The sequence below is a fragment of the Cnephaeus nilssonii genome, assembly GCF_951640355.1.
Source record: "Cnephaeus nilssonii genome assembly, chromosome: 9".
In the NCBI taxonomy this organism is placed as follows: domain Eukaryota; kingdom Metazoa; phylum Chordata; class Mammalia; order Chiroptera; family Vespertilionidae; genus Cnephaeus; species Cnephaeus nilssonii.
The window spans coordinates 58,793,836-58,821,352 of NC_137080.1; the positions used below are offsets into that span (position 1 = coordinate 58,793,836).

The 27,517-nt window shown below is 40.3% G+C and overlaps 1 protein-coding gene across 1 annotated transcript in view; it reads right to left on the bottom strand.

The window, feature by feature from the left end:
- TTK (TTK protein kinase) overlaps window positions 1–20,727 on the bottom strand; it is a 39,886-nt gene extending 19,159 nt beyond the window's left edge. The window contains exons 1-11 of the mRNA XM_079780371.1: window positions 20,594–20,727; window positions 19,335–19,481; window positions 16,513–16,735; window positions 16,053–16,159; window positions 12,347–12,490; window positions 11,250–11,364; window positions 11,014–11,086; window positions 10,825–10,919; window positions 8,708–8,795; window positions 6,521–6,641; window positions 2,524–2,672 (exon numbers count right to left, since the gene is read on the bottom strand). Of these exons, the coding sequence (XP_079636497.1) occupies window positions 2,524–2,672; window positions 6,521–6,641; window positions 8,708–8,795; window positions 10,825–10,919; window positions 11,014–11,086; window positions 11,250–11,364; window positions 12,347–12,490; window positions 16,053–16,159; window positions 16,513–16,735; window positions 19,335–19,479 (1,260 nt within the window). The 5' untranslated portion in view covers window positions 19,480–19,481; window positions 20,594–20,727. The remainder of the gene's footprint in view (window positions 1–2,523; window positions 2,673–6,520; window positions 6,642–8,707; window positions 8,796–10,824; window positions 10,920–11,013; window positions 11,087–11,249; window positions 11,365–12,346; window positions 12,491–16,052; window positions 16,160–16,512; window positions 16,736–19,334; window positions 19,482–20,593) is intronic.
- Between the last annotated feature and the right edge of the window lie 6,790 nt (window positions 20,728–27,517).

Here is a 27,517-nt window from a genome sequence, read left to right on the forward strand (position 1 = left end):
TAGTGGTCAGGGAAACTAATGGTACTGGAAAGGAGAATGTAAATATTATAGTCATAGAGTGGGATGTTTGCATATGAGATTTTGGAGATCAGAACTAAGGATATAGGAATGGGTAGCTAATTAAAATTAAGACAGTGGTCATGAAGGAGGAAGAAGTTATGAATTTGAAAGCCAGCTGTAGGACTAGTGACATATAAACTATAGAAACAAACAAAAGATGACAGTTGTTGGTTTGAAGTAAATAAAAGTGATCCACAGCCTTATATGTTTAAGGAATGATGGGGAATCTCCAGGATGTTCAGAGATGACAGCAATTAGAAGGAACAGGATGATATTCCAGAAGGCAGAGCCTCAAAAGGGCAAGACAAGAGAAGAAATGACGTGGACATAGCAACAAGGACTTTGTAGCTCTCAGGTAAATTGCCTATTTTCTTTTTCTTTTTTCCTATGTGGTTCAGTTGGTTTTTTGGTGTGTTTTTCTAAGTCTTCACTGAAGACATATTTATTGATTTTAGAGAGAGAGAGAGGAAGGGAGAAAGAGAGAAACATCGATTGGTTGCCTCCTACATGCATCCTGACCAGGGATTGAACCTGCAACCTAGGTATGTGCCCTGACAAGTAATCAAACCTGCAACCATTTTGGTGTACGGGACAATGCTCAAGCAACTGAGCCACCTGGCTGGGGCGGTTCAGTGCTTTTTAATATATTCACAAGAGTGTGCAATCATTACCACTATTAATTGCATACCATTTTTAGTGTCCTAAGAAAAAACTGTAACCATTAGCATTCACACCCATTCTCCACACCTCCCAGTCTTAATGTCCAATCTACTAACCTACTTTCTATCTCTACAGATTTGCCGATTCTGAACATTTCTTATAAATGGGATCACATAATATAAGGCTTCTTTCATTTAGCATTATTTTCAAGGTTCATCCATGTTATAGTGTTTTTCCGTACTCATTATTTATTATTGAACTAGTGGCCCAGTGCACGAAATTCATGCACATTAAAAGGGAATTAATTAGAGGACATATTTTAATATTGCTATTTGCCCTTTCTCTATAATAGAAGTGTCAGAGATGAAAGAAAATTAGTAAAATGTATATAAATCTCCCTCCTGTCAGAGTCTGGGGCGTGCTGAGGGACCTAGAGTCAAGTCCCCGCCCACCACCCGCACGCACTTCAAAAACGCAGGAGACCCAGACCCGGCTGGCCCCACCCCCATTGGGTGAGACCCAGACCTGGCCAGCCCCACCTCCGTCAAGCCCCTCCAGGCGAGGGGTGCAGCCTCAGGTCCCCCAGCTCGGCGCCGGGCGGGGGGCATAGCCTCAGGTCCCCCAACCTGGCACTGGGGAGAGGGCTGTGGCCTGAGGTCCCCTGTCAAGCCCTGCCAGGCGAGGGGCACCGTCTGAGGTCCCCCATTAAGCCCTGCTGGGTGAGCGGCGCAGACTGAGGTCCCCTGTCAAGCCCCGTGGGGTGGAGGGCGCGGCCTGAGGTCCCTCGCCCTGGCCAGGCGCCATGCAGCCTCAGGTCCCTGCTGTTCGGTCATGATGTTACAGCGTCCTGGCTAATTTGCATATTCCTCTATTATATAGATAGATATTGAACCGTTATATTGTATACCTGAGACTAATATAATGTTTTATGTCATTTATACTGGAATAAAGCAAAACAAAACTTATTTTTCATAAATGAGTATCTGTATTCACATATAATGGGTATATTGTTATTTTTAATATATTAATATTTTTTAAATTCTTGGTTTTACATTCTAATACAGTCAATACAGCTAAATATAACCAATGTAAACAAAAGCTCTCTAGGTGTCTCAATAATTAAGAGAGTAAAAGGGGACTCCTAAGACCAAAATATTTGAGAACCACTGAGTTAGACTATAACTGATAAGTAATGGTGAGTGTGACCATGGTTCTCAAGCAGTCTACCACATCATTCCTTCTGAAATGGCCCCTAGCCACTGTTATAAATTCATATACATTATCTAGTCTCTATTTTCTATTTCATCCATGAGGATGACAACAGTAAACTGTCAAGTGCTTTTGCATTGCACAAGTGCAAGGAGCAACATATTGTTTTCTGTAAAGGGCAAGACCATAAACATTTTAGGCTTTATTGACCAGATGATCTCTGTAGTAAACTCTGCTGTTATAGTTTCAAAGTAGTCATAGATAGTAAGTAAATGAGTGGGTGTGGCAGTGTTCCAATAAAACATTATTTACACACACAGGCTGAGAAACAGCTTTGACTCATAGACTAGTTTGCTAATCCTGCACAAGCCTACAAGCAATCTAGAAACACTACTGAAAACAGAAGAGTTCATCTTGACATATACTTTTACTGAACCTAAGACTTACTAATTACTTTGTGAATAATAAAAACATCCTTTAAGTAAACTATTCTACAAAATGTGGTACATAGGAGTTAATAAAATAGGAAAACATTTAACATGGTCATCACATTTTCAACAATGGCCATGCTACACAAGGGGAAAGGAAAGTTACCTCTGTATCAACTTTTCGGGTTATCTCTGGAATCTGCCATTGATTTGAAGATGCATCAGGATTCTGGTTTACATATTGTGACTTTTTCTTAGATTGCCACTGTTTCTGGTTACTTTCTGGAACCTTTGGTTCTTGATCTTCTTTAGGTTCTGAAATGGTTTTTGTTATTATCATTAAAATGCAAGAATATTTTATAATGACAAAATTAAACATAAACACTAGAACATGCTACAAACTATATTAGCATTTTGCTCTTAAAAACAAAGAGAGAAACTAAAAACTTTAGGCCAGTTGTTGACAATTTGCTTTTTAGTAAATCAATTTTATAAACTTGCAGCATTGCTATCCTATTAACTAGTTAATTAGGGTTTTACCAGCAGGCACCATTTTAAATTTAAATTCTTCTGGTCTTTACCAAAAAGCAAGTAAATAAGTAAGGAAAAAATTATAAAAACATATATATGCTATAAAGTCTTACTAATAAAAAGAAGCTAATTCACCACTTTTCACAGATCTCTACTTTTTAACAAAAATTTTACCTTAAAACTAGCCTGCAATTTACTTTAAGGGTTTCTGAACAAGAGCCTTAACAACATATTTTCTATTCTCTGAATATCAATATTCCATTCCTATCATAATAGATGCAAAAATTCTAAACAAAATATTTGCAATTGATATACAAAAGGATAGCAAATTATGACCAAGTTCTATATGTTCCAAAATGCAAAGTTTGCTTAACATTTGTAAATCAATTTGTCATAACAGAAAAGAGAAGAAAAAACATGACCAACTCAATAAACACAGAAGAGTTTAATAAAAAATCAGCACCCATGCCCAGCCAGCATGGCTCATGGCTCAGTGTTTGAGCGTCGACGTATGATCCAGAAGAAGGTCACTGGTTCAATTCCTGATCAGGGCACATGCCCAGGTTGTGGGCTCGATCTGCAGTAGGGGGCATACAGGAGGCAGCCAATCAATGATTTTCTCTCATCATTGATGTTTCTGTCTCTCTCTCCCTTTCCCTTCCTCTCTGAAATCAATAAAGATATATATATATAAAATCAACACCCAGTCACTTACAAAAAACTAATGATAATCCAGGTGTAAAGCAAAACCCACTGATTTGATACTTGGTAAAGAGTAGCTACAAAAATCTACAGTAATTATCATACAAGGGTAACATTGAAAGCTTCCCCCTAAAATATGGAATGAATCCGACTGGCAAGGCTCAGTGGTTGAGCGTTGGCCTATGAACCAGGAGGTCACTGGGTCAGGGCACATGCCTGGGTTGCCCAGGCTTGATCCCCGATGTGAGGCATGCAGGAGGCAGCCAATCAATGATTCTCTCTCATCATTGATGTTTCTATCTCGCTCTCTTTCCCTTTCTCTCTGAAATCAATAAAAATATTTTTTTAAAAATAAATAAAATATGGAATGAGACAATGCCACCTGTCATGCCTTCTATTCATCATTATACTGAAGGGGTTAAGTGCACTACAGCAAAGAAAAGAAAGTTAAAAGATTTGGAAGGAAAAAAATGTTATATGCTTTTCAAACAATAAGAATCCATAAGAAAATATTAAAATTATTCAGTGAATTTAGCAATGTCACTGTATCTAAGATCAATAATTAAAAATCAGTTGTGTTTTTTATATACCAGCAACAAAGAATTAAAGGATACAAATTTTTAAAGATCCCATTTATTTTAGTTTTAAAAAATATCAAATATTTAGGAATAACTCTAGCAAAAGATAAGCAAAATCTCTATTCAGAAAAACAGTGCTCTCAATATTTTAAAGACCACTTAAATGACTGCGTCAGTAGACTAGAAAATTTATCTGTTAAGATCTGAGTTTTTCCCATTAGATCTCAATCGAAATCCCATTTTAAAAAAAATGTAGTCCAATAGATTCTAATACCTATATAGAAATCCAAAAGGCCCTAAACAGCTAAAATAGCCTTTAAGAATAACAAAGTTGGAAGATTGGCACAGATATGAAGGAGAACAAAGTTTGAAGACTTTCTGATAGATCTAAAGACTTATTGCAATAAATAAGATAGTACTGTATTAGTAATGAAAACAAACAAAAAGAACTACAGAACAGAGAAGAATCTAAAACCACACATCACACACAGGATCACCTAATTTACAACAATTCAGTGAGGGAAAAGAGGGCCTTTTCATAAAAACTGGTAGATCAACTAGATATACATTGGAAAATAGGATCTTGACACTTGATCGTACATAAAATATATAGAACTATGTTTGTGATCTTAGAGTTGGAAAAGATTTGTTTAAAGACACACACACAAAAAAACACTCACCACAAAAGAAAGGATTAATAAATTAAAATGCATTACAATTAAGAACTTCTTTTCATCAAAAGTCTTCACTACATAATGGGAGAAGTCACTTATGCATATATCCAACAAAAGGATCTGTATCTAGGTGATATAATATCTCCTAAAAATTAATGAGAAAAAGAAAGAAAACCCAACAGAAAAAAATGGCAAGAGACTCCAATAAGTACTCCACAAGAAGACATCCAAATAGCCAATAAATATACAAAAAGATGTTCTACAGAGCAGGCTAGAAGAGGTCATGGGGGAAAAAGAGGGACATATGTAATACTTTCAACAATAAAGATAAAAAAAATATATGTTCAACATTATTATACATCAAGGAAATTCAAATTAAAACCACAATTAGATATCACTTGACAGCATCAGAATGTCTAAAACTAAAACCCAACAATAGCCCTAGCCGGTTTGGCTCAGTGAGTAGAGCATCGGCCTGTGGACTGAAGGGTCCTGGGTTCGATTCCGGCCAAGAGCACATGCCTGGGTTGCGGGCTCGATCCCCAGTGTGGGGTGTGCAAGAGGCAGCCAATCAATGATTCTCTCTCATCATTGATGTTTCTATCTATCTCTCCCTCTCCCTTCCTCTCTGAAATCAATAAAAATATATAAAACTAAAACCCAACAATAAAACGATTGAGAAGAACATGCTGGTCAAAGGTACAACCACTTTGGAAAACTGTTTGGCACTATCTACTAAAGGAATGTATGCACATCCTTTGACCCCACAACCCTCACCCTTTGAATACACTACATAGAGATACAAATGTATGATACTGCATTTGACATTTCCGTGCCTCGGTCCCCCCAGGGGTGAGCAATGAAGAGAGCTGGTGAGAGAGCAAATGGAACACGCCCAGCTCAGGGCCAGGCAAACGGGGTAGCGGGTGAGTTCGGTGAGGACTCATCCTGAGGCACAGGGTGGTAAAGTCGTTTCCCCACTGCTATTGAGTGGCAGGCCCAGGACTGAATCTAGAACCTGTGCCACACATTGCTGCCAGATGGGGTAGTACTGGCCTCATTGGTCTTATATCACAACTAGTAGCCCTGCGCACGAATCCGTGTGCCACCCTCCAGTAGCTCTCTGCCTGCTGCCCCGCCCTCCTCTAGCTCCCCCCACCCCTTCGCTCCAGCCCCTCCCTCATAGCTTGCTGCCCTACCCCTCCTGTAGCTCTCTGCTGCCCACTTGTAGCTCGCTGCCCCACCCTCCTGCTGATCAGTGATCCGGTCATTACACCTTTGGTCGTTACGACTATTTGCATATTATATCTTGATTATATAGGATCTTTATTATACAGGATTAGGTGGCAGGTCAGCATTCACAAACAACAAAGTAGTTTTGATTTCTTTTTAAATTTTATTTTACTTTTTAGCGTGTGTGTGTGTTTTCCTTTTAATTAATCTTTAGAGAGAGGAAGGGAGAGGGAAAGAAACATTGATGGGAAATGAAAACATCAATCGGCTGCATCCTGCATGCCTCCCACCAAGGATGGAGCCTGCAACTCTGGCATGTGCCTAGACTGGGAATCAAACCGGCAACCCTTCATTGCACAGGATGATGCCCAACCTACTGAGCTATACTGGCCAGGGCCAAAGTATAGCTTTACTTAATTAAGGAAGTCTATTTTATCACTCTTACCTTCTAAATTCCCTAGAGAACTTGATTCAGTTTTATTCTTCATGGTTACGGAATCAGTAATAAGTTCAGAACTCTTCTCATCTGACACCAGAGGTTCCTTGGAATGGATATTTTGAACAGACTATATGGAAATAAGATATAAATAATAAAAGTCTCATAAGCATTAGAAGTACTAATTTGTCTTAGTGTTCAAGATACTAAAGTATATTCTATATGAAAATATTTCTAGGGAAATAATCTGTTATAATCACATGTAGACTCATATACTCCTAGCAAAGATTAACTTCCTCAATTACTGACTATAGCAATAGGAATGACCATAATCAAAAATTTGGCCAATTTGTTTTCCTTTTTTAAAAATTTTTTATTTTATTATTTAAAGTATTACAAATAGCAGTACATATGTCTCCTTTTTTTCCCCATTGACCTTCCCCCGGCCTCCCCTAATCCCTGGCACATGCCCTCACCCCCCGCACCTCCCACCCCTCGTGTCTTGTGTCCATTGGTTATAGTTATATGCATGCATACAAGTCCTTCGGTTGATCTCTTACCTTCCCCCCCACCCTCCCCAGCCTTCCCACTGTAGTTTGATAGTCTATTCGATGCTTCTTTGCCTCTCTATCTATTTTTGTTCATCAGTTTATAATGTTCTTTATATTCCACAAATGAGTGAGATTATGTGGTATTTTTCTTTCACTGACTGGTTTATTTCACTTAGCATAATGCTCTCCAATTCCATCCATGCTGTTGCAAATGGTAAGAATTCCTTCTTTTTTACAGCAGCATAGTATTCCGTTGTGTAGATGTACCACAGTTTTCTAATCCACTCATTTTAGCTATTGTAAATTGTGCTGCTATAAACATAGGGTGCATATATCCTTTCTGATTGGTGTTTCTGTTTTCTTGGGATATATTCCTAGAAGTAGGATTACTGGGTCAAATGGCAGTTCCATTTTTAAGTTTTTGAGGAAACGCCATACTGTTTTTCCAGTGGCTGCACTAGTCTGCATTCCCACCAGGAGTGCATGAGGGTTCCTTTTTCTCCGCATCCTCTCCAGCACTTGTAGTTTGTTGATGGTAGACATTCTGACAGTTGTGAGATGGTACCTCATTGTTGTTTTGATTTGCATCTCTCGGATGATTAGTGACTTTGAGCATGTTTTTATTCATCTCTTGGCATTCTGTATGTCCTATTTCTAAAAGTGTCTATTTAGGTCCTTTGCCCATTTTTTGATTGGATTGCTTATCTTTCTTTTCTTAAGTTGTATGAGTTCCCTGTAAATTTTAGAGATTAAACCCTTATCGGAGATAACATTGGCAAATACGTTCTCCCATGCAGTGGGTTTTTGGCTAATTTGTTTTCAATGAGCATGTTAATCAATTGCTAAAATATGTTCACTTAAAGAGTGAGGTTAGAAAGTTTGAATCTAACATAAAATATGACTCACTATTTTTTTACTATGGTCATATTTTATCACCAAAAATAACAGCATTAGTCAAAATTAAGATCTGTGTAAGTCTAAGACAGTTATTCTAAATCCAGAAAGTAAAATTTTAACTAAACTGCATTCTTCTCTAAGATAGTTGTGATTAATTAAAATTATTATTTTAAAGCAAACACCATGAAAGAGAAGAATTATAAAGAGTATACAATTGAAAAGACCTGTGTTATGGTGCCAGGGGCCTAACTCAAGTACAATAAGGATAGTATAACCCCTAAAATCAGTGCACCAGAGACTAAAACTTTGTTGCTGAAGTCTACAATGTTGCTCTGCCATATCAGCACATCAGACTAAGACCTCACCCCTTCCCATCACAATTTATTCTCTCCTTTTTTGTTTAAGATGTCCTGCAAGATCATATGATTAAACACACAAGAAACTAAAGCTGGGGAGAATGATTTCCCCCAGCTATTCCCAAGCACAGGCCACCGAGTCTGCTAAAGCACATGCATAAGAAGTGTTACTTCATTTATCCCAGAAAATAGTTGATCTGCACCTCAGTCTTGGAGAAAGACTGGGTATAGGACTTCTATACCACTTCCCCTTAGTGGTACTACATCTCTAGGAACTTCAGGAACACTGTTAAAGATATCATATAAACTATCAGTTGCCTTCCACAGAAAAAGCTCCGTGAACCCTGGCTCAGGAACCCTAGCTTCATATAAAAATTCAAAAATGGAATTACCTTTAAATTTCTTAATTCACAGGAATCATTCTCACTTGATTTAGATCCAGGCACAATCACCTCTCGGTATTCTGTTCTAGTGGTCTGTCTATTGCCCACAAAACAAAATAATTTTAACATTTAATTTGAAGTCAATGTTTCCAATATATTATTTTTTTCCCATTTTAAAGTTGGCTTTTTAACTACACATTTTTTAATTGGAAAAATCTCTTGGAAAGATATTTTAAAAAATAGCATGATTCTAGCACAAATGTGATTAAGTTATGTGCTGAACAATGACAAAATTGATAAGAGATTGGCCCTGGCCTGTGTGGCTCAGTTGGTTGAGCATCGTCCCATATACCAAAGGTTGCCTGTTCTGCCTGTATGATTCCCGGTCAGGGCATATGCGTGAGTTGTGGGCTGGATTCCCTGGTGGGGGCTGGGCAGGAGGTAGCTGATCAATGTTCTGCTCTCACATTGATGTTTTTTTCTCTCTCCCTTCCTCTCTCTCTAAACATCAATCAAAATATATTTTTTAAAAGTGACAGATGGCCTGGCCAGTGTGGCTCAGTGGTTGAATGCTGACCTATGAACCAGGAGGTCAGAGTTCGATTCCTTTGGGGCACATGCCCAGGTTGCAGGCTCAATCACCAGAAGGGGGCATGCAGGAAGCAGCTGATCAATGTTCTCTCTCATCATTGCTGTTTCTCTCTCCCTCTCTGAAATCAATAAAAAAAATATTTTTAAAAAAGTGATAGAGATTGGCAGGTAATTACATACTTCATTATGTAATAAGTAACAACTGAAATTATGATGTGATTGTGGGTGGGAAAGGAGAAAGGGACAGCAATAGGTAGAACTTCACTTCAGATGGCAAATAGCTTAAAGATAGAAACTAGACTATAAACCCTCTATGGGTCTCCATAGTGCCTAGCATACAGTCTATCATAACAAGCAGGAAAATAACTGGTTTGTTTTTGTTTTCCTGGGAGTGTGAGAAACTCTCTATTCTTCAGCTAGATATTTGAAATGAAGGTAACAAGATAATACATTCTGGAACTTAACCTGACATTTTGGAGCTTGACAACCTGACAACCAAAATGTTCTTTTAATATCAATATGTGTTGAACCCTAAGTATAATAGAAGTTTTAGAAGACACCAACTGAAAACCATCAGTTGTGTTTCTAACGTTTACTTGCCACATGATTCTCTGGAATCGAAAGAGACTTTTCAAATAGAAATGATGTTATATAGTGATTAGAGTTAGGAATAGGCCAGAAGTCCCTTAGCTAAGCTAGAAACTAGATTCTCATTTCTTTCAAGGGAATAAACACCCTAGCTGAAAGAAGAAGGATAATACATTGGATGTAATAAACAACATTTTATCTCTACCTACTCTGCTCCACTTCTTGATCCCCTAGTTTCTGAAGCAAATGAATGAATTCATCTTCCTTCCCAATGATGGCTGGAAAAAAAATCATTTCCAGACTTCCTTCACCCCTGCTATGGAGACTTCCAACTACACACTAGGAAGAAACTCTTACCAGAAAGGCTACTGATTTAAGTGAGAAATGTTCAAACAACAGGAGTTTGGGGATGTTTGCATAGTCTCTTAAGCGTCAGGTGTCTTAACGTTTTTTTCCTTTATGTTTCCTATATTTTAATAGTTCCTTTAATGAATATTTTTATTTTTTTAAGTTATCCTTTTGTTGCTGTTAATCCTCACCTGAGAATATTTTCTCCATTGATTTTTATAGAGTGTAAGGGAAAAAGGAGAGAGAGAAGCATCAATGTGAGAGACACATTGGTTGGTTGCCTCCCGCATGCACCCCGACTGAGGCCTTGGATCGAACCTGTAACTCAGTTATGTGCCCTTGACTGGGAATCAAATCCACGACCCTTTGGTGTGTGGCCCAATGCTCTAACCCTACCAGGGTTAATGAATAATTTTAATAAGTGAAAAGGCAAAATAGTCATATTCTTCACTCATTTCTTTGTCCCTGACATTTAGAGATTTGGTAACCTTTAGTACTAAATAAAATTTTAATCATAATTACTCTTATGCAGTAAAAGACTTTAAGACCATTTTGCCATCAATCTTGAAAACAAAGCAAAAACTTATACCCAAACATACCTTTTTGTAAATCTTGGTACAACTGAATCATTAGTCTCCTCATGACAATCCGGGCTATTTAGAAGATTAACTGGGATTCTTCCAAAAGGACATGACTAAAAATGTTTTGAAACATTAAGTGACCAACGAGGAAATAAACAAAGACCTTACCACTACGAGCTTAATCAAAGTAAATTAAAACTAACTCACCCGTTTAGCTTTGTTTATTTGTTTTAAGGGATTTTGATGACCTATGTCTGCATCTTGAGGGGGCACGTTCTCTCTAAACAGAAAGAAAATACCCCCAATTTGTAAAAATAAAAAATAACATTAAAATATGTATCTTCATTAACTACTAAACACTGTTATCACTTTTACATGAAAATATGTATATAAATAATATAAATGTATGATGAGCATTTAAAATACTGGTTCAGTTTCCTCACCCGTACAAAAACCTGGCTTTTGTAGTCTGTCCTCTGGAATCACAACTGATGTCTCTATTCTGTAAATGTCCAAGTGAATTGGGGAATGATTCTTGCGCACTTAATACTGGTAATGCTGTAAAATGTTTGAAACTGTGATTAAATTTGTAAAGACATATGGAATACACAAAAATGTAATCTCACAAGTAAGAATATTTAAAGTCAATTCATAGATCTGTCCCTAAGTAAGATATGCAGATATGAAGATGTTCTCAAAGATAATTGTCTAACTATATTTAATAACTGTTTCATAATCACATAATTGTTTCCCCAGGGTAAAGACACAAGCCCTATTTCCAAACACAAAAAGTGATTCCCCTGCTTAGATTGAGTTGTTTTTAATGTGTTACCAGTGAAAGTGTGATCAACAACAAAATATCCCACATAATAGTAAAGACTTCATTATTTCTAAATGCCTTACCTCCTTTAAATCTGAAATTCAAACTTATATTGTGGCCATTCTATATCAATATCTATACTAATAAAAGAGTAATATGCTAATTAGACTGGGAGACCTCCAGGACGTCCTTCCGGACAAAGCCATGGTGGCAGGGCCAAGGCAGAGGTGGTTAGGGGCGATCAGGCCAGGAGGGGAGGGCAGTTGGGGGGCGATCAGGCCGGCAGGGGGGGCAGTTCGGGGCAAGCAGGCTGGCAGGGCGGGCAGTTGGAGGCGAGCAGGCTGGCAGGCAGAGTGGTTAGGGGCAATCAGGCAGGCAGGCAGGTGAGCGGTTAGGAGTCAGCGGTCCCGGATTGCGAAAGGGATGTCCCAGATTGGAGAGGATGCAGGCCGGGCAGCGGGACACCCCACCCCCCTTGCATGAATTTCGTGCACCAGGCCACTAGTTTTTCTGTAAAATACTAACCTTTTTTTTTTTTTTAATATAGAATGCTTCACAAATTTGCATGTCATCCTTGCACAGGGGCCATGCTAATTTTCTCTGTATCGTTCCAATTTTAGTATATGTGTTGCCGAAGCGAGCACTATAAAATACTAACCTTAATCCTTTTTCACAGGTAATCAACCGCAGAAAAGTATCAGCACACATTAATACATTTACCTGATAAACTCTTCTTTTCCTCCTCTGGAAGCAGCTGCTTTTTTCCAAGGTTTAAATTCTGAATGGCAATTTCCAGCATTTGTAGTGGCACTGCCCCACATTCTACAGCTTTATGAAGAAGTTGTTTACTTTTTTTTATATTACCTAAGAAAGTAAAAAATTATTGCTATTTTAGTGCAGCCATCTTCACTCTCCAGATTCTTATTTGTCAGGACCTTGAAAACAATTAAAAAGCTTTAGGCAAAAACACTCATTTCAAGTCTCTTGAGCTTTATTTCATAAGCAAAAAAGCAACCTCAATTTTGATAAACACTTCATGTCAAATGGTTAACTTGTATAATATGTGACTGGTGTAATTATGTATTAGTGTATCACCACTGTCCATTTTCAGAAGTAAAAGAAGTATAACAAAGCAGTTATAAAGTGGAGATACCTTAGGACCCTCAGGGAATTTAGGCAAAGGGAAAACTAAGCCCTAGAGATTATAATAGTCCCAAGAGCAGCAATCTGTTACAATGCAGTATAATAATGATCATTCTTGACATTCAGTCATTAAGAAAAGGTTAACATCTTTTGCTAAAGGGAATTCTCCATCAAAGACTCTTGTGACGAAAAAAAAAGTAATGATAAAGTAATGATAGCTAATCTTTAGCTATCAGACCTAGCTACACCACCCCAACGCAAAAATAACTACCATAATTACCTTTCTGACTACAGATAAATTACCAAAGAAATTTTTTTCAACTGAAAAATTACCCAATCTATTTAGTATACTATTGTGTTTATAAATACTACAATGTATACATTATATATCTTATAGAATACTAGAGGCCCAGGTGCATGAAAATTCATGCACTGGAGGGGGGTCCCTCAGCCCAGCCTGCCCCCTCTCACAGTCCGGGAGTTCTCAGGGGCGGGAGGCAACCTGGCAATCAGGGGAAGGTGACGCCCTCATCACACCCCTGCTGCTGCCACTGCCGGCAGCACAAGCCTTGGCCGGCCCTGGTTACCTGAGCCTCAGGCGGCCCCGGGTGGCCAGGCAGCCACCATCCGAGGCTTGCCTGCGCCTCGGGCCAGCCCCGGGCGGCTGGGGGGCTGCAGACGGGTCTGGCTGCACCGCGACCTACCACCCCTCCAGCAAGGCTGAAAGGACTGGGGGACTCCGGCGGGGCTAAGGGGACTGGGCACCACCATCTTGTGGGTATGGGCGCTGCCATCTTTGTGATGTGATGGTCAATTTGCATATTCCCTCTTTATTATATAGGGTGTTTTTAACATTTATGGGAGCCACTGAGCTATGCTATGAATTTGGCACTTAGGGTATTAATATGATTAAGAGATTGCCTCTAGCTTCAGACAGTTTACAAGTTTTAAGAATATACATATACTAGGGGCTCGTTGCACAAAATTCGTGCACTGGGGAGGGGTCCCTCAGCCCAGCCTGCCCCCTCTCACATACTGGGAGCCCTCAGGGGATGTCCTACTGACGACTTAGGCCAGCTCCCAAGCCGCAGTCTGGCCTCCCTTTGTGGGAGGCGACCGGGCTGATCAGGGGAAGGCGCCAGCCCCATCACCTGCTGCTGTAGCCACTGCCTGTCACCGCAGACACCAAGGTATTTTCATCAACACGGACTCCAGTCCCTTCACCATGAAAAAATGACAACTTTCTTTAGGCATTTTCAAGATATGTCTTTCATAGGATATGACATTTCTTTCTTTCTTTTTTTATCCTCACCTGAGGATATGTTTCCATTGATTTTTTTCCCCTTCCCTCTGATCGCAGGCTCAGCCCCTGCCCAAGCCTAAAGCCTCCGCCCAAGGCTTTAGGCTTGAGCAGGCCCCCCCCGACCCGCCCTTCCGATCACCAGCTCAGCCTGAGGCTTTAGGCTTGAGGAGGGGGTCCCTGCCCCTCCGATCACCAGCTCGGACCCTGCCCCTCTGATTGCCGGCTCAGCCTGAGGCTTTGGGCTTGGGCAGGGGGCCCCCGCCCCTCCGATGGCCAACTCGGAGTGACATGGGTGCTGAGGATGTTCCCGGGACCCAGGTACGTATGCAAATTAACCACCATCTTTGTTGGGTTAATTTGCATGCTCACTCTGATTGGCTGTGGACGTAGTGGAGGTACGGTCAATTTACATGTTTGTCTATTATTAGGTAAGATTTCATAGTGGTTAAGTCTACATTTATTGATAGTGACAGAATTTCATGTATGGGCGCATTGAGATACTGAACATTTTAGGATAGGAAACAAAAAAATGCTTAGATAATTGGTAAATAGAGAGCTTACAGACCCCTATGACAATCTGATAAAAACTATAGAATGTCCTCCACTCCTATGAACATACACATACACACCAAACTACACATAAGATTTCAGAGATGTTGCATATTTCCAGAAAGCCTATTCATCAAGTCTGTTCAAAATAATCACAATTTTGACCTTGAGGTTATTACTATATTGCAGTGGTATAGGTAAAGTGTATTTCTTTTTTACGGATCAGAATCTGAGATTTTCAATATTTACTAGAGGCCCGGAGTGGGCCTAAGCCGGCAGTTGGACGTTCTTCCGAGGGCTCCTTAGCACTGCCGCGGAGGCGGGCGAGGCTCCCACCACCGCCACTGTGCTCGCCAGCTGTGAGCCCAGCTTCTGGCTGAGTGGCGCTCCCCCTGCGGGAGCACACTGACCATCAGGGGGCAGCTCCTGCATTGAGTGTCTGCCCCCTGGTGGTCAGTGTGTGTCATAGTGACCAGTCGTGCTGCCGTTCGGTCGATTTGCATATTAGCCTTTTATTATATAGGATTATATAGGATGTGTTCTGAAGATGTAAAATTTATAGTTGCTATTGACAGGCCATAATATCTCAAAAATTGTTTAGGTAGCATGAAGGAAAGATACAGGTTTTAAAGGCCTGACCAAACTTTCTTTAACAAGCATGGAGTTTGCACAATGCTTTTCTCCAACCTCAACCCTAGAGAATACTCTCCAGTTATTGAGCTCTGCTTTGGGCACTATCATGGGGATTCTGGCTGAGCCGAACCAATAGTGATAATGTGTGTATCTGGCGATAAATGGGATCAGGGATGGAGCAGAAACAAGGCTGAGGGAAAATAGAAACATGTGGCTAAAAGGATAGACTGAGGGTAGATCCAGAGGCCCCAGAAAATGAGAAAGAAAGAAGACTGAATGGCCAGGCTAAAAATGTCTGAGGAAGAGATTGGCCTGGTCCTATTAATATGAAGAAGCAGGTGAGCAAAAATAAAAGCTTCTACAGCTGTTTACAATTTCTTTTTTCTAAAGGGGAACTACCAATTAATGCAACAATTATAGTTTGAGGTATATTTCAGTGCTATGAAACCATAACATAAGAAAAGCTTATCCAAGCTCTAGCTTAAGTATCTTATATCCTTCATCCCACAAATACTCAGTGAAGAAGCCACTTTCCTTTAGACTTTTCCTGAATCTAAATAAACACAAAGATGATGCTCATGCTTATTTCCCTGGATTACTCCTTACAAGTGGAAGAGCTAGTATAACAAATATTCTCTGCATTTCCATTTTGGTGAGATTCTTCCCGCATAATCTCATCTGACCAACTTTCATACCTTTTGCCTCAAATTCCTACTTCATATATATGATGTAATATTAGGATGAGTTACAAAGGAAGTTATCTTTTACTTAAAATTTGGACTAGATATTTCAAATTACCTTGTGATAGTTCATATTGTGCAAAAGATATATGCACAAAAGCAAATTTCTTGCAGTTTGCTCTGGCCATCTGAAAGTAGTCACGTGCATCATCTGGCTCTTGAATACTGTAATAAAGATTTCAGAGTAAAATTTTAAGAGAAAGGACACAGCTACCTAAGTTTGATGATTCTTCATTCTATTTTCCAAAAGCCATGGAGTATCATTTTTCCTGTGTGTAAAATTAAATACTAGTAGGTTATTTTTAAAAATATTTTTAGGCAGTTAAGAATAGGAAACTTGTTGAGATATGTACATAGTAAAGAGAGTTTACATTATTCACTTGCTAATTATAAGCAAAAAAATCTAGTCAAAAATATTAATTTTCTTACAAGTAATCCTGACGTGCTTTCATTTTACTTTTTTGTAATATAGCTGTGTAATGTAGTTAGCTAAATGTAGTTAAAATATTAATACTTACGCTTTCAATTCAGCAAATCTCACTTGAATTCGAGCAAAACTCTCATTTTGGCCATATTTATCTGGAGGAAGTGCTTCAATTGCTTGACTGTAACGACCAATTAATTTATTTAAAAGGACATCATTTAGGGGGCAACTGTTTTTCTCTAGTTTGAGCAACAAATTCAACCAGTCCTCTGGGTTATTCGCCATCATCATAATTTGGTTAACAGTTCCTGAATTATCTGAATAACAGAAACAAAATATGCCATAACAAAAGAAAGACATAAAAACAAATGCCAAATTGCACTTTTCCTTCAAATTATAGTTATACTCTCAATATCAATGTACATAAACTCCTTAAAATTCTTTTTAAAACCTTAACAATTTGTGTAAATATCAGCAACTTATTTACTGCATGAATATCTTTAATGAGGTTATACTGTACTCTAAAAAGTTAAGAATTTTGAAGGGAAAAAATTGGAAATAAATATTATTTATAAGTACCGTAGCTTTAAAAAAACCATATGTAATCTAAGAAAATTTTATGCTGTAATAGCATAATTCTACTTTAATATCCTAACTATTCAAAGATAACCTAAGGCTCTCACCACCACCTGTACCAAATTGCTTAGAAAATTCATTACTGACTTATTCATTAAAAACTTAGAAACTTATTAACCCCGTGGTCGGCAAACTGCGGCTCGCGAGCCACATGCGGCTCTTTGGCCCCTTGAATGTGGCTCTTCCACAAAATACCACGGCCTGGGCGAGTCTATTTTGAAGAAGTGGCGTTAGAAGAAGTTTAAGTTTAAAAAATTTGGCTCTCAAAAGAAATTTCAATCGTTGTACTGTTGATATTTGGCTCTGTTGACTAATGAGTTTGCCGACCACTGTATTAACCCATTTCTATTGTAACCTGTTTTAATCCAACATTATCTCCAGAGACACGAAAGCATGGAACAGAGTACGGAATCTCAGAGGGAAGGTGAGAAGTGGAAGGTCATCAACCAAAGACCTTATATGCATATATGTATAACCCATGGACACAGACAATAGGGTGTTGAAGGCTTGAGGGGGGAAAAGGGGGCTGATTGGAGGGGGGGTCAATGGGGAAAAATAGGGGGGCATATGTAATACTCTCAACAATAAATTATAAAAAATAAATAAATAAAAAGACAATTTGGATTAATGTCAGTCTCCCGTTTACGATACTTTAATCACTAGTGAACATGATTAAATTCTAGGAAACTATTTCCTTCCATCGGTTTCATTTACCTTTGACAAGGGCTAAATCTTTACTTTTGCTAACAAAATTACTTTCTGCTTTCTATTAAAACATAGCACATTCATAATTTTGCTTATCTTTAATTTAATCTAGTCTACTCTTAACTTCATTTTCCAGTTTTGACTCCCATTGCTTTCCTAACAAATTAGTTTGCACAAATGTCTAAAAAACAGTGTCTTTGCAGATGTAGTCCTCATGCCTCTGAGTATCCTATTCTACCTTCATTCAACACTTGAAGCATTGTATTTATTGTGCTAGTATTTATTTGCTGCCTAAAAACATTACATACAGCATAGTGCTTTAATAAGTTCTTCTCATCTAGAAACCATGGTTTTAAGCATCTTTGAGTCTTCCTCAATCCTTAATCTAATGTTGTACATCCCAATTACCAATATATGTCAAGTATTTACAAGTTTGAGTAAGCTGAGGGTTTTAAATAAGGACTCATCTAACTTGGTGTACAAGCTTTGATAGCGCTTTTTAAATACACATAATAAAATATGGTGGTATTCTACTAAGAATTTGCTTACCATCAAAATGATTGGTTTTGAGGTTGTTTCAAGTAAATATGATCTGCTATCATGAAGAAATTACAGATTCTTCCATTTATTTTCAATCCTTCATCCATATAACATTTGGAATAGATACGACAAACTTATCTAAAGGTCAGTTTTCAAATGACCTCAACAATCTGAATGTAGTAAATTAGGCTTCTGAGCTAATACTTTTCATAAAGGTTGGGTATTAAAATCTGGGCACTTTCACTCATTCATCATTCAGTAAATATTTAAGTGCCTACTATGTGCCAGGCACCATTCTAAGCTGTGTAAACGTAACAAAACAGATAAAAACCATGTCCTCAGGGAGCTCACACTCTAGTGGAGATACACAATAAACACATGAGTAAGTCAGATATAAGGTGATTAGTGCTAGGAAGAAATATAATAACAGGAATGAGAAAAAGAGGACAGATTCCCACCCCTGCAGGTTACTATTTTAAACGGGTGAGTTGACATTTGAACAAAGACCTAAAAGAGTTAAGAATAAGCAGATATCTGGGGAGTGGTGTTCATTTATGGCAGAGGGTAAGAGAAAGAGCTGGTCCTGCATATGGGAGAGATAGCAGGGAAGCCAGGAGAAAGGGGGGGAAAACGGTCAAGGGAGTAATAGGAAGACTCTCCAAATCAAAAACTGGGTGTTTGATTTTAAATTATACATAATTTTCATAAGATCAGTGAGACTTTCTGTTTTCAGCAAAAAAAGAATGAAAACAAGAATAGTACATCAATTAATAGCACGTATATCAGCAGAAATAACAGCTGACAATAATTGGAGAGTTAAGAAAACTACCTCTAGGTACACTGTAATAAAGGATAAGTTTTGTTTTCTTTTGAATATTGTGGGACTATTTCCAGACAAAAGGGTTAAAATATAGAGTGTGTGTACAGTACTCTATTTGGTAAGTATCAATTACTGAGAAAAGTACATTATGTGAACATACAGTAGTTAACTTTTTATTCCTTTACCTTAAAGGGCACTCAAAAAAATAAACTCACCTGTGGTATCGGAAGAGGAAGAGATTTTATTCAAGCTTAGCTCATCAGTAAGGTCTTCATTTTTAAATTTATTTTTAAAATCTCTCACTTTGTTGATTATTGAATCAATTGTCAATTCTCTGCCACTTAAATCCTCGGCCTCCATTTCTAAGGAAAAATATTGAACTAGTCATAATTCCTATATTAACTAGCATTAAAGAGAAGAAAACACTGCTACTAGCCTTTTAGAACCTAGAAGACTAAAGTATTACTATGTGAACACATGTTAACACCAATGGAGGTAGTATTTGTGAAGCTCTGTGCATAAAAATGCATATATTTGACATTTGTCAGCAAGGTTACCTATAGGCTAGTTACTATTTTCTTCCTAACAGAACTTCCACTGCACAAAACAGAAATTGCTGCCCCTCCTTACAAAAGTTACATTTTTTCTTCTATATACTGAATGCCTTCCTTTCAGTCTTTTTCCAGAATTATTTTCTCTGGGCCATTTGCAAATTCTGTCATTTAAGAAAATGTGATGGACTGTTTGTTTGGATTCTGGTAGCTACCTATAGACATGCGAAGAATCCTTTTGGTAATGTGAATAACCATTCTTTAAGTCACCTGCTTTATGTGAGCAAACCTATACACTGCAAGGACTCTAGCATCACAGCCCTTTATTGATAAACGGGATATCAGCAGGCTTGTTCTTGTGCATTGCTGGCAGAATCCTGATGTGCTAATTTAACTACTCTCATATCAAGAATCTACTGTATTCATACAATACTGAGCACTTGCTCATCTGCATGGTGGTGGTGTTTGGTCAACAAAGTGTCTGCTGTCTTCCTGTCGATCTCATCTTGTGTAATTCTCAAACATCAACCCGCTAACCCAGGGTCATTGATATCAATGCCGCCAGTGACCTCGAGTTTCACAGGGAAAAGGGGCGATTCACTGGTTCTTGAAGTCAGGTTCGAAAGGTAACTGTTAGAACACAGCCACCATCTCCTCTCCCCGTGCTAAAACACAACACGAGAGAGGAAGTGTCTTTTGGGAGACGATCTCGGGTGTCCAAACTCTCCCCAAGCGCCCCGCCAGGCCCTCTCCCCAGCGTGGTCCACACCCACCTCTGGCTTCCGGGATCCTCAACAAATTCTCCGGCAACACCCTGCGGGCTGGCAGAGGCAGCAAGGCCTCCCGTCCCCCTCCAGCTCCTCTAGCCGCACCCTACGCGGTCTCCCCGGCTCGGCCGCCCCCGCCTCGCCCCCAGCACTTACCGCCCTATTCACAGGCCGCCGCCGTTCCCCGATGCATTCGCGAGGCCGAACTCACCGCCCGAAAGCCGTGGCCGGGAGAAAAGAAGGAATCCGAACCCCACTCCGCAAAAAACACTTTTGAATTTCCCCGCTGCTAATGCCACAACCGCCTATTGGTCGATGGGGGTCACGTGGAAGCGTCTGTCGTGATTGGTTCGTGTGCGTCGGCACCGCCCCTTCCTCTACGACCCGTGCGTCCCGGCCAGGGAGGGTCCTTGCGGGGGCTCCTCCGGTGCTGCGCGGGGTTCTCGGTTGCCGGTTGTGCGCAGACGCCAGGTGGCCGGCTCTCCTGCACCTTCCAGTTTAACCAACCACATTTTTTGTCCCGGCGGGAGCCACTCCTGGGCGGAGTTACCCGAGGAAAGGAAAACTGGGGCGGGGACCCTGCTCCCAGCCTGTGGACCTGAAAGGTGCCCAGAGAGTAAGTCCTTCTCCCTGACCGCCACCCCATCCTTTGTCCTCAACGCTCCTCCCTGCGGGCTTCGGGGGGGATGCGGCTCGGAAGGATGGTTCACTGCGCTGCCTTCAGCCCTGCTGCCAGCTCAAGAATCGCAGTGCCTTGTGTCAGAGCTCCCACGTGTGCCCTCCCACTGCCCTTAAGTGACCCCATGCTTGCCTCCAAGCCAAGGCCTGTCCTTGGTCAGAATTGTGCGCAGAACTCGCCCTTCACGATTGCTCATCAGTCCCTCATCCTCCGAGCCTGTCTCACGTAAGGGCTCAAGAATCATCAGAGAAAGGTCACTTTTGGGTAATGTACCCCTGTGCGGGGCTCTGCTAAGTGGCTTTGCGATCTAAGGCAACGAGAAGTCTGTTGTACCAGCATCATCATGACACACGCTCTGGTAGGGCAGTTGTCTGGTTGTGTGTGTGTGTTGGAAACTACCTGCAGCTGTCCCTTGGTAACTCCAAAGCTGTTCTTAGAACCCTCGCCTTCTCAGCTCTGGCTAGCCACCATGAAAGCCCTCCCTTACTTAGTGAATGTTTACATACCTGCTGGCTATGTATTTTCACCTGAGCAGAGCAAAATGATTGGTTAATCACCACCTTTGCACCATAGCATATAACACTGCCTTTAGTAGGAATGCATTTACTGTTCCACCAATTCTTTTTTCTACAAATATACTCTTTAGGTCTCCTTTTTTTTCTTTGAAAATTCCAATTACATTAATCTACTTTAAATTTTCCTATAGTTCATAGATGTGGGGTATATGAGAAGATCCAAAATTAACAAGTAGAGATAAAAAGGGCAATGCCTGCAATGAAAAAGACTGGATAAGATTAACAGCAGATTAGACAATGGAGAATAAAAGATCAAAAACTTGAAAACAGCAATAAAAACTGTGCAAAAAGAAACACAAACTAAAAAGACACACAAAAAGTAAACAAGCCTGGCCAGTGTTGCTCAGTGGTTGAGCTTCCACCTATGAACCAGGAGGTCAGGGTTAGATTCCTGGCCAGGGCACATGCCTCCTTGCTGGCTTGATCCCCAGGGGACATGGAGGAGGCAGTAGATCAATGATTCTCTTTCCTCATTGATGTTTCTATATCTCCCTCTCCCTTCCTCTCTGAAATCAATAAAAATACACTGAGTGGCCAGATTATTATGATATCTGAACGCATAATAATCTGGCCACTCAGTGTGTATGCGTGTGGGGGAGGGTCCAGCCAGCCTGGCCAGGAGGAGGGGACATGGGCAGTTGGGCGGCCTGCCTGCCTGCTGGTTGAACTCCTGGTTGAGGGGACAATTTGCATATTAGTCTTTTATTATATAGGATATACACTGAGTGGCCAGATTATTATGCATTCAGAGATCATAATAATCTGGCCACTCAGTTTATATACATATTTTTTAAATAAAACAAAACATCTATGAGCTATAGGAAAACTTAAAGTTGATTAATGTATGTAATTAGAGTTTTCAGAGGAAAGAAAGACCTGAAAAATATATTTGTAGGAAAAAAAAGAGGCCTATTTTGGTGAAAACTGTAGGTCAACAGATTGAAGAAATACAACAAGTCCCAAACACAAGAAACTTTATAAAAGTTATACCTAGGTGCATAATTAAATTACTCAAAACTGGTAATAAAGAGAAAATCTTTAAAAGCACTTAAAAACAAACAAACACATTACATAAAAAGGAACCATGATAAGGATAACAAAATAATAATGTAAGCCCAGAGACCTTGCAGAAATAGCTTTATATACTGAAAGAAAAAAATTTATCAACCTAGACTTGAATACCCTATGAAAATATCTTTCATTATGAAGGAAAAATAAGAATTTTTCAGACATACAAAAACTGAAAAAATTACTAATAGACTTGCACTACAAGAAACATTAAGGCATGTTCTTCAGGCAGAAAAATTCTGAACCTACATAAAGAGTACAGAACACTGAAAATGGAAAATAGACAAGATATTTTTATTTTAAAAAATCTCATTAAAATATAACTAAAGTAAAAACAGTAATAACAGTGTATCGTCAGATTTATAACATATACAGGAGTAAAGCAGTGTCTGTGATGACCAAATGACCGGTCACCATGAGATGTACTGAGCACCTCTTGGTCTCTCCCCCCACCCCCTGCCCCCGGCCTGTGAGCGGGGTGGGGCGGGACTGGGGACTGGTGAGTGGGCTGCGGCTGACCTCTTGGTCCCTGCCCCTGGCCCACAGGCTCCGATGAATCAGCAGTGGTGAACGGGGGAATGGGGGTGGGTGGCGGGAGGACCAGGCTGGCTGACAGGCCGTTGGGATCACCAGCTCATCCCTGGATGCACGGGAGCTCAGGCCTGTGGGAAAGCGGGTGCCGGCGACTTCACCTCCATGCATGTGCACAGGGCTGGCCGCTGATGGAATGCGCTGCCCGCTCGGGGCCGCTCACGCTGGGGTGGGTAGGTCACAGGTGCACCCCACAGCTTCCGTCAGCGCCTCAAGCCCCGGCGGCAGCGGCGGCGGCGCCTGCGTGAGTGACCCGGAGCGGGCAGCACGTTCCATCAGCGGCCGGCCCAGTACATGTGCATGGAGGTGAAGTCGCCAGCGCCGCTTTCCCACAGGCCTGAGCCCCCGAGCAGCCAGGGATGAACTGGTGATCCCAATGACCTGACAGCCTGGTGGCAGAGGCAGCATTCGGCCTGGGGACTGGCCAACGGACAGAAGATGGCCCTGATCGCAGGAGGCTAGGCCCTAGGGACCCTACCCACACGATATCATGCGCTGGTCCTCTAAGTCTATAATAATAAAGGCGTAATATGCAAATTGACTGAACGGCCCAACAGCGGAATGACTTTCCAGACATCCTTCTGGACGACCTTCTAGAGGAAGCCAGGGCTGCAGCCGCATGGAGGCAGCCACCGCAGCTGTGAGGGAGGGGTTGAGGCAGCCACCATGGCTGCGAAGGCTTACTCTTACACGAATTTTGTGCATCGGGCCTCTAGTATGAAAATATAGCACTGAAGCCTGGAGGAGAGAATTGCAAGTTTATTGTTTAAGGTTTTTAAACTGTATGGAAAGTGGTATATTACTTGTGTTAAGTTAAAAATACATTCTTTTACCCCTGCCACACACACACACACACACACACACACACACACAACCACTGTCTGTTATTATAGCTACTAGCTGTAAGTAGATCTTGAGCATTGGAAATATTACTAGTCTAAAAGGAAATGTGCTGTAGGTGTAAAATACACATCAGATTTCAAAGACAGTGTGAAAAATAACAGAATTTAATAATATTTTAATACTGTTACAGGTTAAAATAATAATTCAGGTATATTGGATTAAATAAAAATTATATCAAAATTAATTTCACCTGCTCCTTTTAACTTCTTTTTAATGTGACTATAAGAAAAGTTATGCCCTACCTGGTTTGGCTCAGTGGACTGAACGGTCCCAGTTCAATTCCAGTCAAGGGCACATATGCGAGTTGCAGCTGATCAATGATTCTCTCTCATCATTGATGTTTCTATATCTCTCTCCTTCTTCCTCCCTCTCTGAAATCAATAAAAAGACATATATACATATATGTGTGTGTGTGTGTGTATATACACACACACACACACACACACACATATATATATATATATATATATATATATATATATATATATATATAAATTACAAATTATATACATGGCTCACATTTTATATCTTGGATGATGTGGCTAGAAACTGTAAAGCAGCCACTAAAATCCAAAAACAAAACAAAAACAAAAAAGCAAACAAAAACAAAAGTTATAGCTAATCATTGAAAATAGGAAAAATTAAAATGTTCAATAAATCCAAAATGAAGCAGAAAATCACAATTGAGGGGAAAAAAACAGATGAGAAAAGCAGAAAAAATAGAAAATGATATATTTAAATCCAATTATATAAATAATCACATAAATTGTACAAGATCAAAAAACACCTCCTAAAAGGATAGAGATTTTTATATTTAACTAGTAGCCCTGTGCATGAATCCGTGCACCAGTAGCTCTCTGCGAGGCCTGGCCGCTTCGCACCCACTGCTCAGAGGCTCTCTGTGGCCCAGAGGCCCATCCGCGGCCGGGCACGGAACACTTGCCTCGTCGCCACGGCGACAAAGCAAGCATTGGGCCAGTCCACTCACACTGCCTACTCTCAGTGGCCACCCCCCGGGGACTGGGGGACTCCAGTGGGGCTGAGAGGACTGGGCGCTGCCATCTTTTGGCTATGGGCACCACCATCTTTGTGACAAGAGTGATGGTTAATTTGCATATTACCCTTTTATTAGATAGGATAAAAAATCCCAAGTACCAACTATCTTCTGTCTGCAATAAACCCACTTTAAGTATGAAGACAAATAAGGTAAAAGTAAAAGAATGTAAAAATATACGCCATGCTAACACTAATAAATACAGAACAAGGAAGACCTAACTTGGCAGAGGTCAATGAAAACAGACTTAAGAGTTTTTGATCATCTAGGTAAGTGATCTTTCATCTCTGATGTAGGATATTTTTTTAATGTATCCTCAGACATGGATCCAGATTGAAAACTTGTCAGAAGCTAAGTGCATCTGCTGGAAATCTAGATCAAATGCTTTAAAGTCCAGTCCCAGATTCTAAATCACAGGTACTGAGAGAGCTGTGAAAATAGGCACTGTTTCTTTCTGATGATCAAGAGAAGTTTTGACACACAACATAGCAATGAATAGAACACAAAATCTATGAAAACAGGCTAGAGAGTTCCAAGACCCCCATGGGTTGTCTGAATCCATGGATAATATTGTATTCTATATATACACAACATTTTTGTCTATACATACACACCTATGATAAAGTTTAATTTACAAATTAGGCACATTAAGAGATTAACAATAACAAATAAAATATAACAGGGGTGGGCAGTTAAGGGTGATCAGGCTGGAAGGGGGTTGATCAGGCCAGCAGGCAGTGTGGTTAGGGGAGATCAGGCAGGCAGGCAGTTGAGCGGTTAGGAGCCAGCAGTCCTGGATTGTGAGAGGGATCCCAGATTGGAGAAGATGCAGGCCGGGCTGAAAGACATCCCCCCGCCACCCGTGCAAGAATTTCGTGCACCGTGCCACTAGTATTGTAATAAAAAGTTATGTGAATGTGGTCTCTCTCAAAATATCTTATTGTAATGTACTCATCTTTCTTCTTTTGTGATGATTTAAGATGATAAAATGCCTATGTAATGAGAGGTGAGGAGATGACATAGGCACTGTGACTTAGGTTTAGGCTACTATTGCCCTGATGGTATATTATAAAGAGGATCATCTGCTTGGGATGACCCTGGATTATTAAATCATGATGATGTCAATGGTTGAATGTCAGGAGCAGATGGTGTCCATGGTTGAGCTTGTTAATGGTTGATGATTGGGGAAATTTAATATTTTGGGGCCTTGGTTGACTGCAGGTAACTGAAACTGCAGAAAATGAAACCATGGAGAGCAGCACCCCCCATCTGTGGGTACATAAACCTATACCTAGTTCTGAAGGGCCCAGGAAAATGCTAGCTGTATGCAAGTTTTCCCAAGACCTCATCAGCCTATAGGTGCATTCAGTCACCTAAAGACTACTAAGATTTCTCCATCTGCATAATGCTGATCCTTAGCCTGAGTTTTCCCTTTGGAGTTTTCTGGGAATTACACGGGGTTTCTTACTTGTGATCAAAAACAAGTCTAGCCTCAGTGGATACCACATTTCTCCTCTAAGGATCCCCACTGCTTTCCCAGACACTGTTTCTCCGAGCATCTCATTCTTCCACAAATCCTTTGCTAAGCACAAACAACTTTACCACACTCTGCATGGTTCTTAAAAGTTCGCAGTTGTGCCCTAGCCAGCTTGGCTCAGTGGATAGAGTGTCAGCCTGTGGACTGAAGGGTCCCAGGTTCGATTCCGGCCAAGGGCACATGGCCTGGGTTGTGGGCTCAATCCCCAGTAGGGGGTGTGCAGGAGGCAGCCTATCAATGATTCTCATCATTGATGTTTCTATCTCTCTCTCCTTCTCTCTTCCTCTCTGAAATCAATAAAGAAATAAATTTAAAAAAAAAAGTTCACAGTTGTAAACCTTAGTGGTCTGTGGCAAATTGGGTTTACCTCTCTCTCCTTTATAACTTCCAATCTGAGAAGTCAAAAGCAATGCAGTATGTGTCTGTGCCTTAATGTTCTATGGAGTGTGCAGGGAATGCTCTTTCAGTTTTTGCTCATAGCCTCACGTGGCCTAGGACGTAGATAATGATGTATGGACTGGGCTGGGAACAATGCTATACTCAGAACCTCTTTCCTTCTCTAATGACTAAAGGTTTGTTACTGGGGAGCTCATTGCATCTTCCTCCTTCCACCCTTAAAATGAATTCTCTCTCGGAATTTTATAGCCCTCTTTCAGCTTGACTTCTGTCAGAG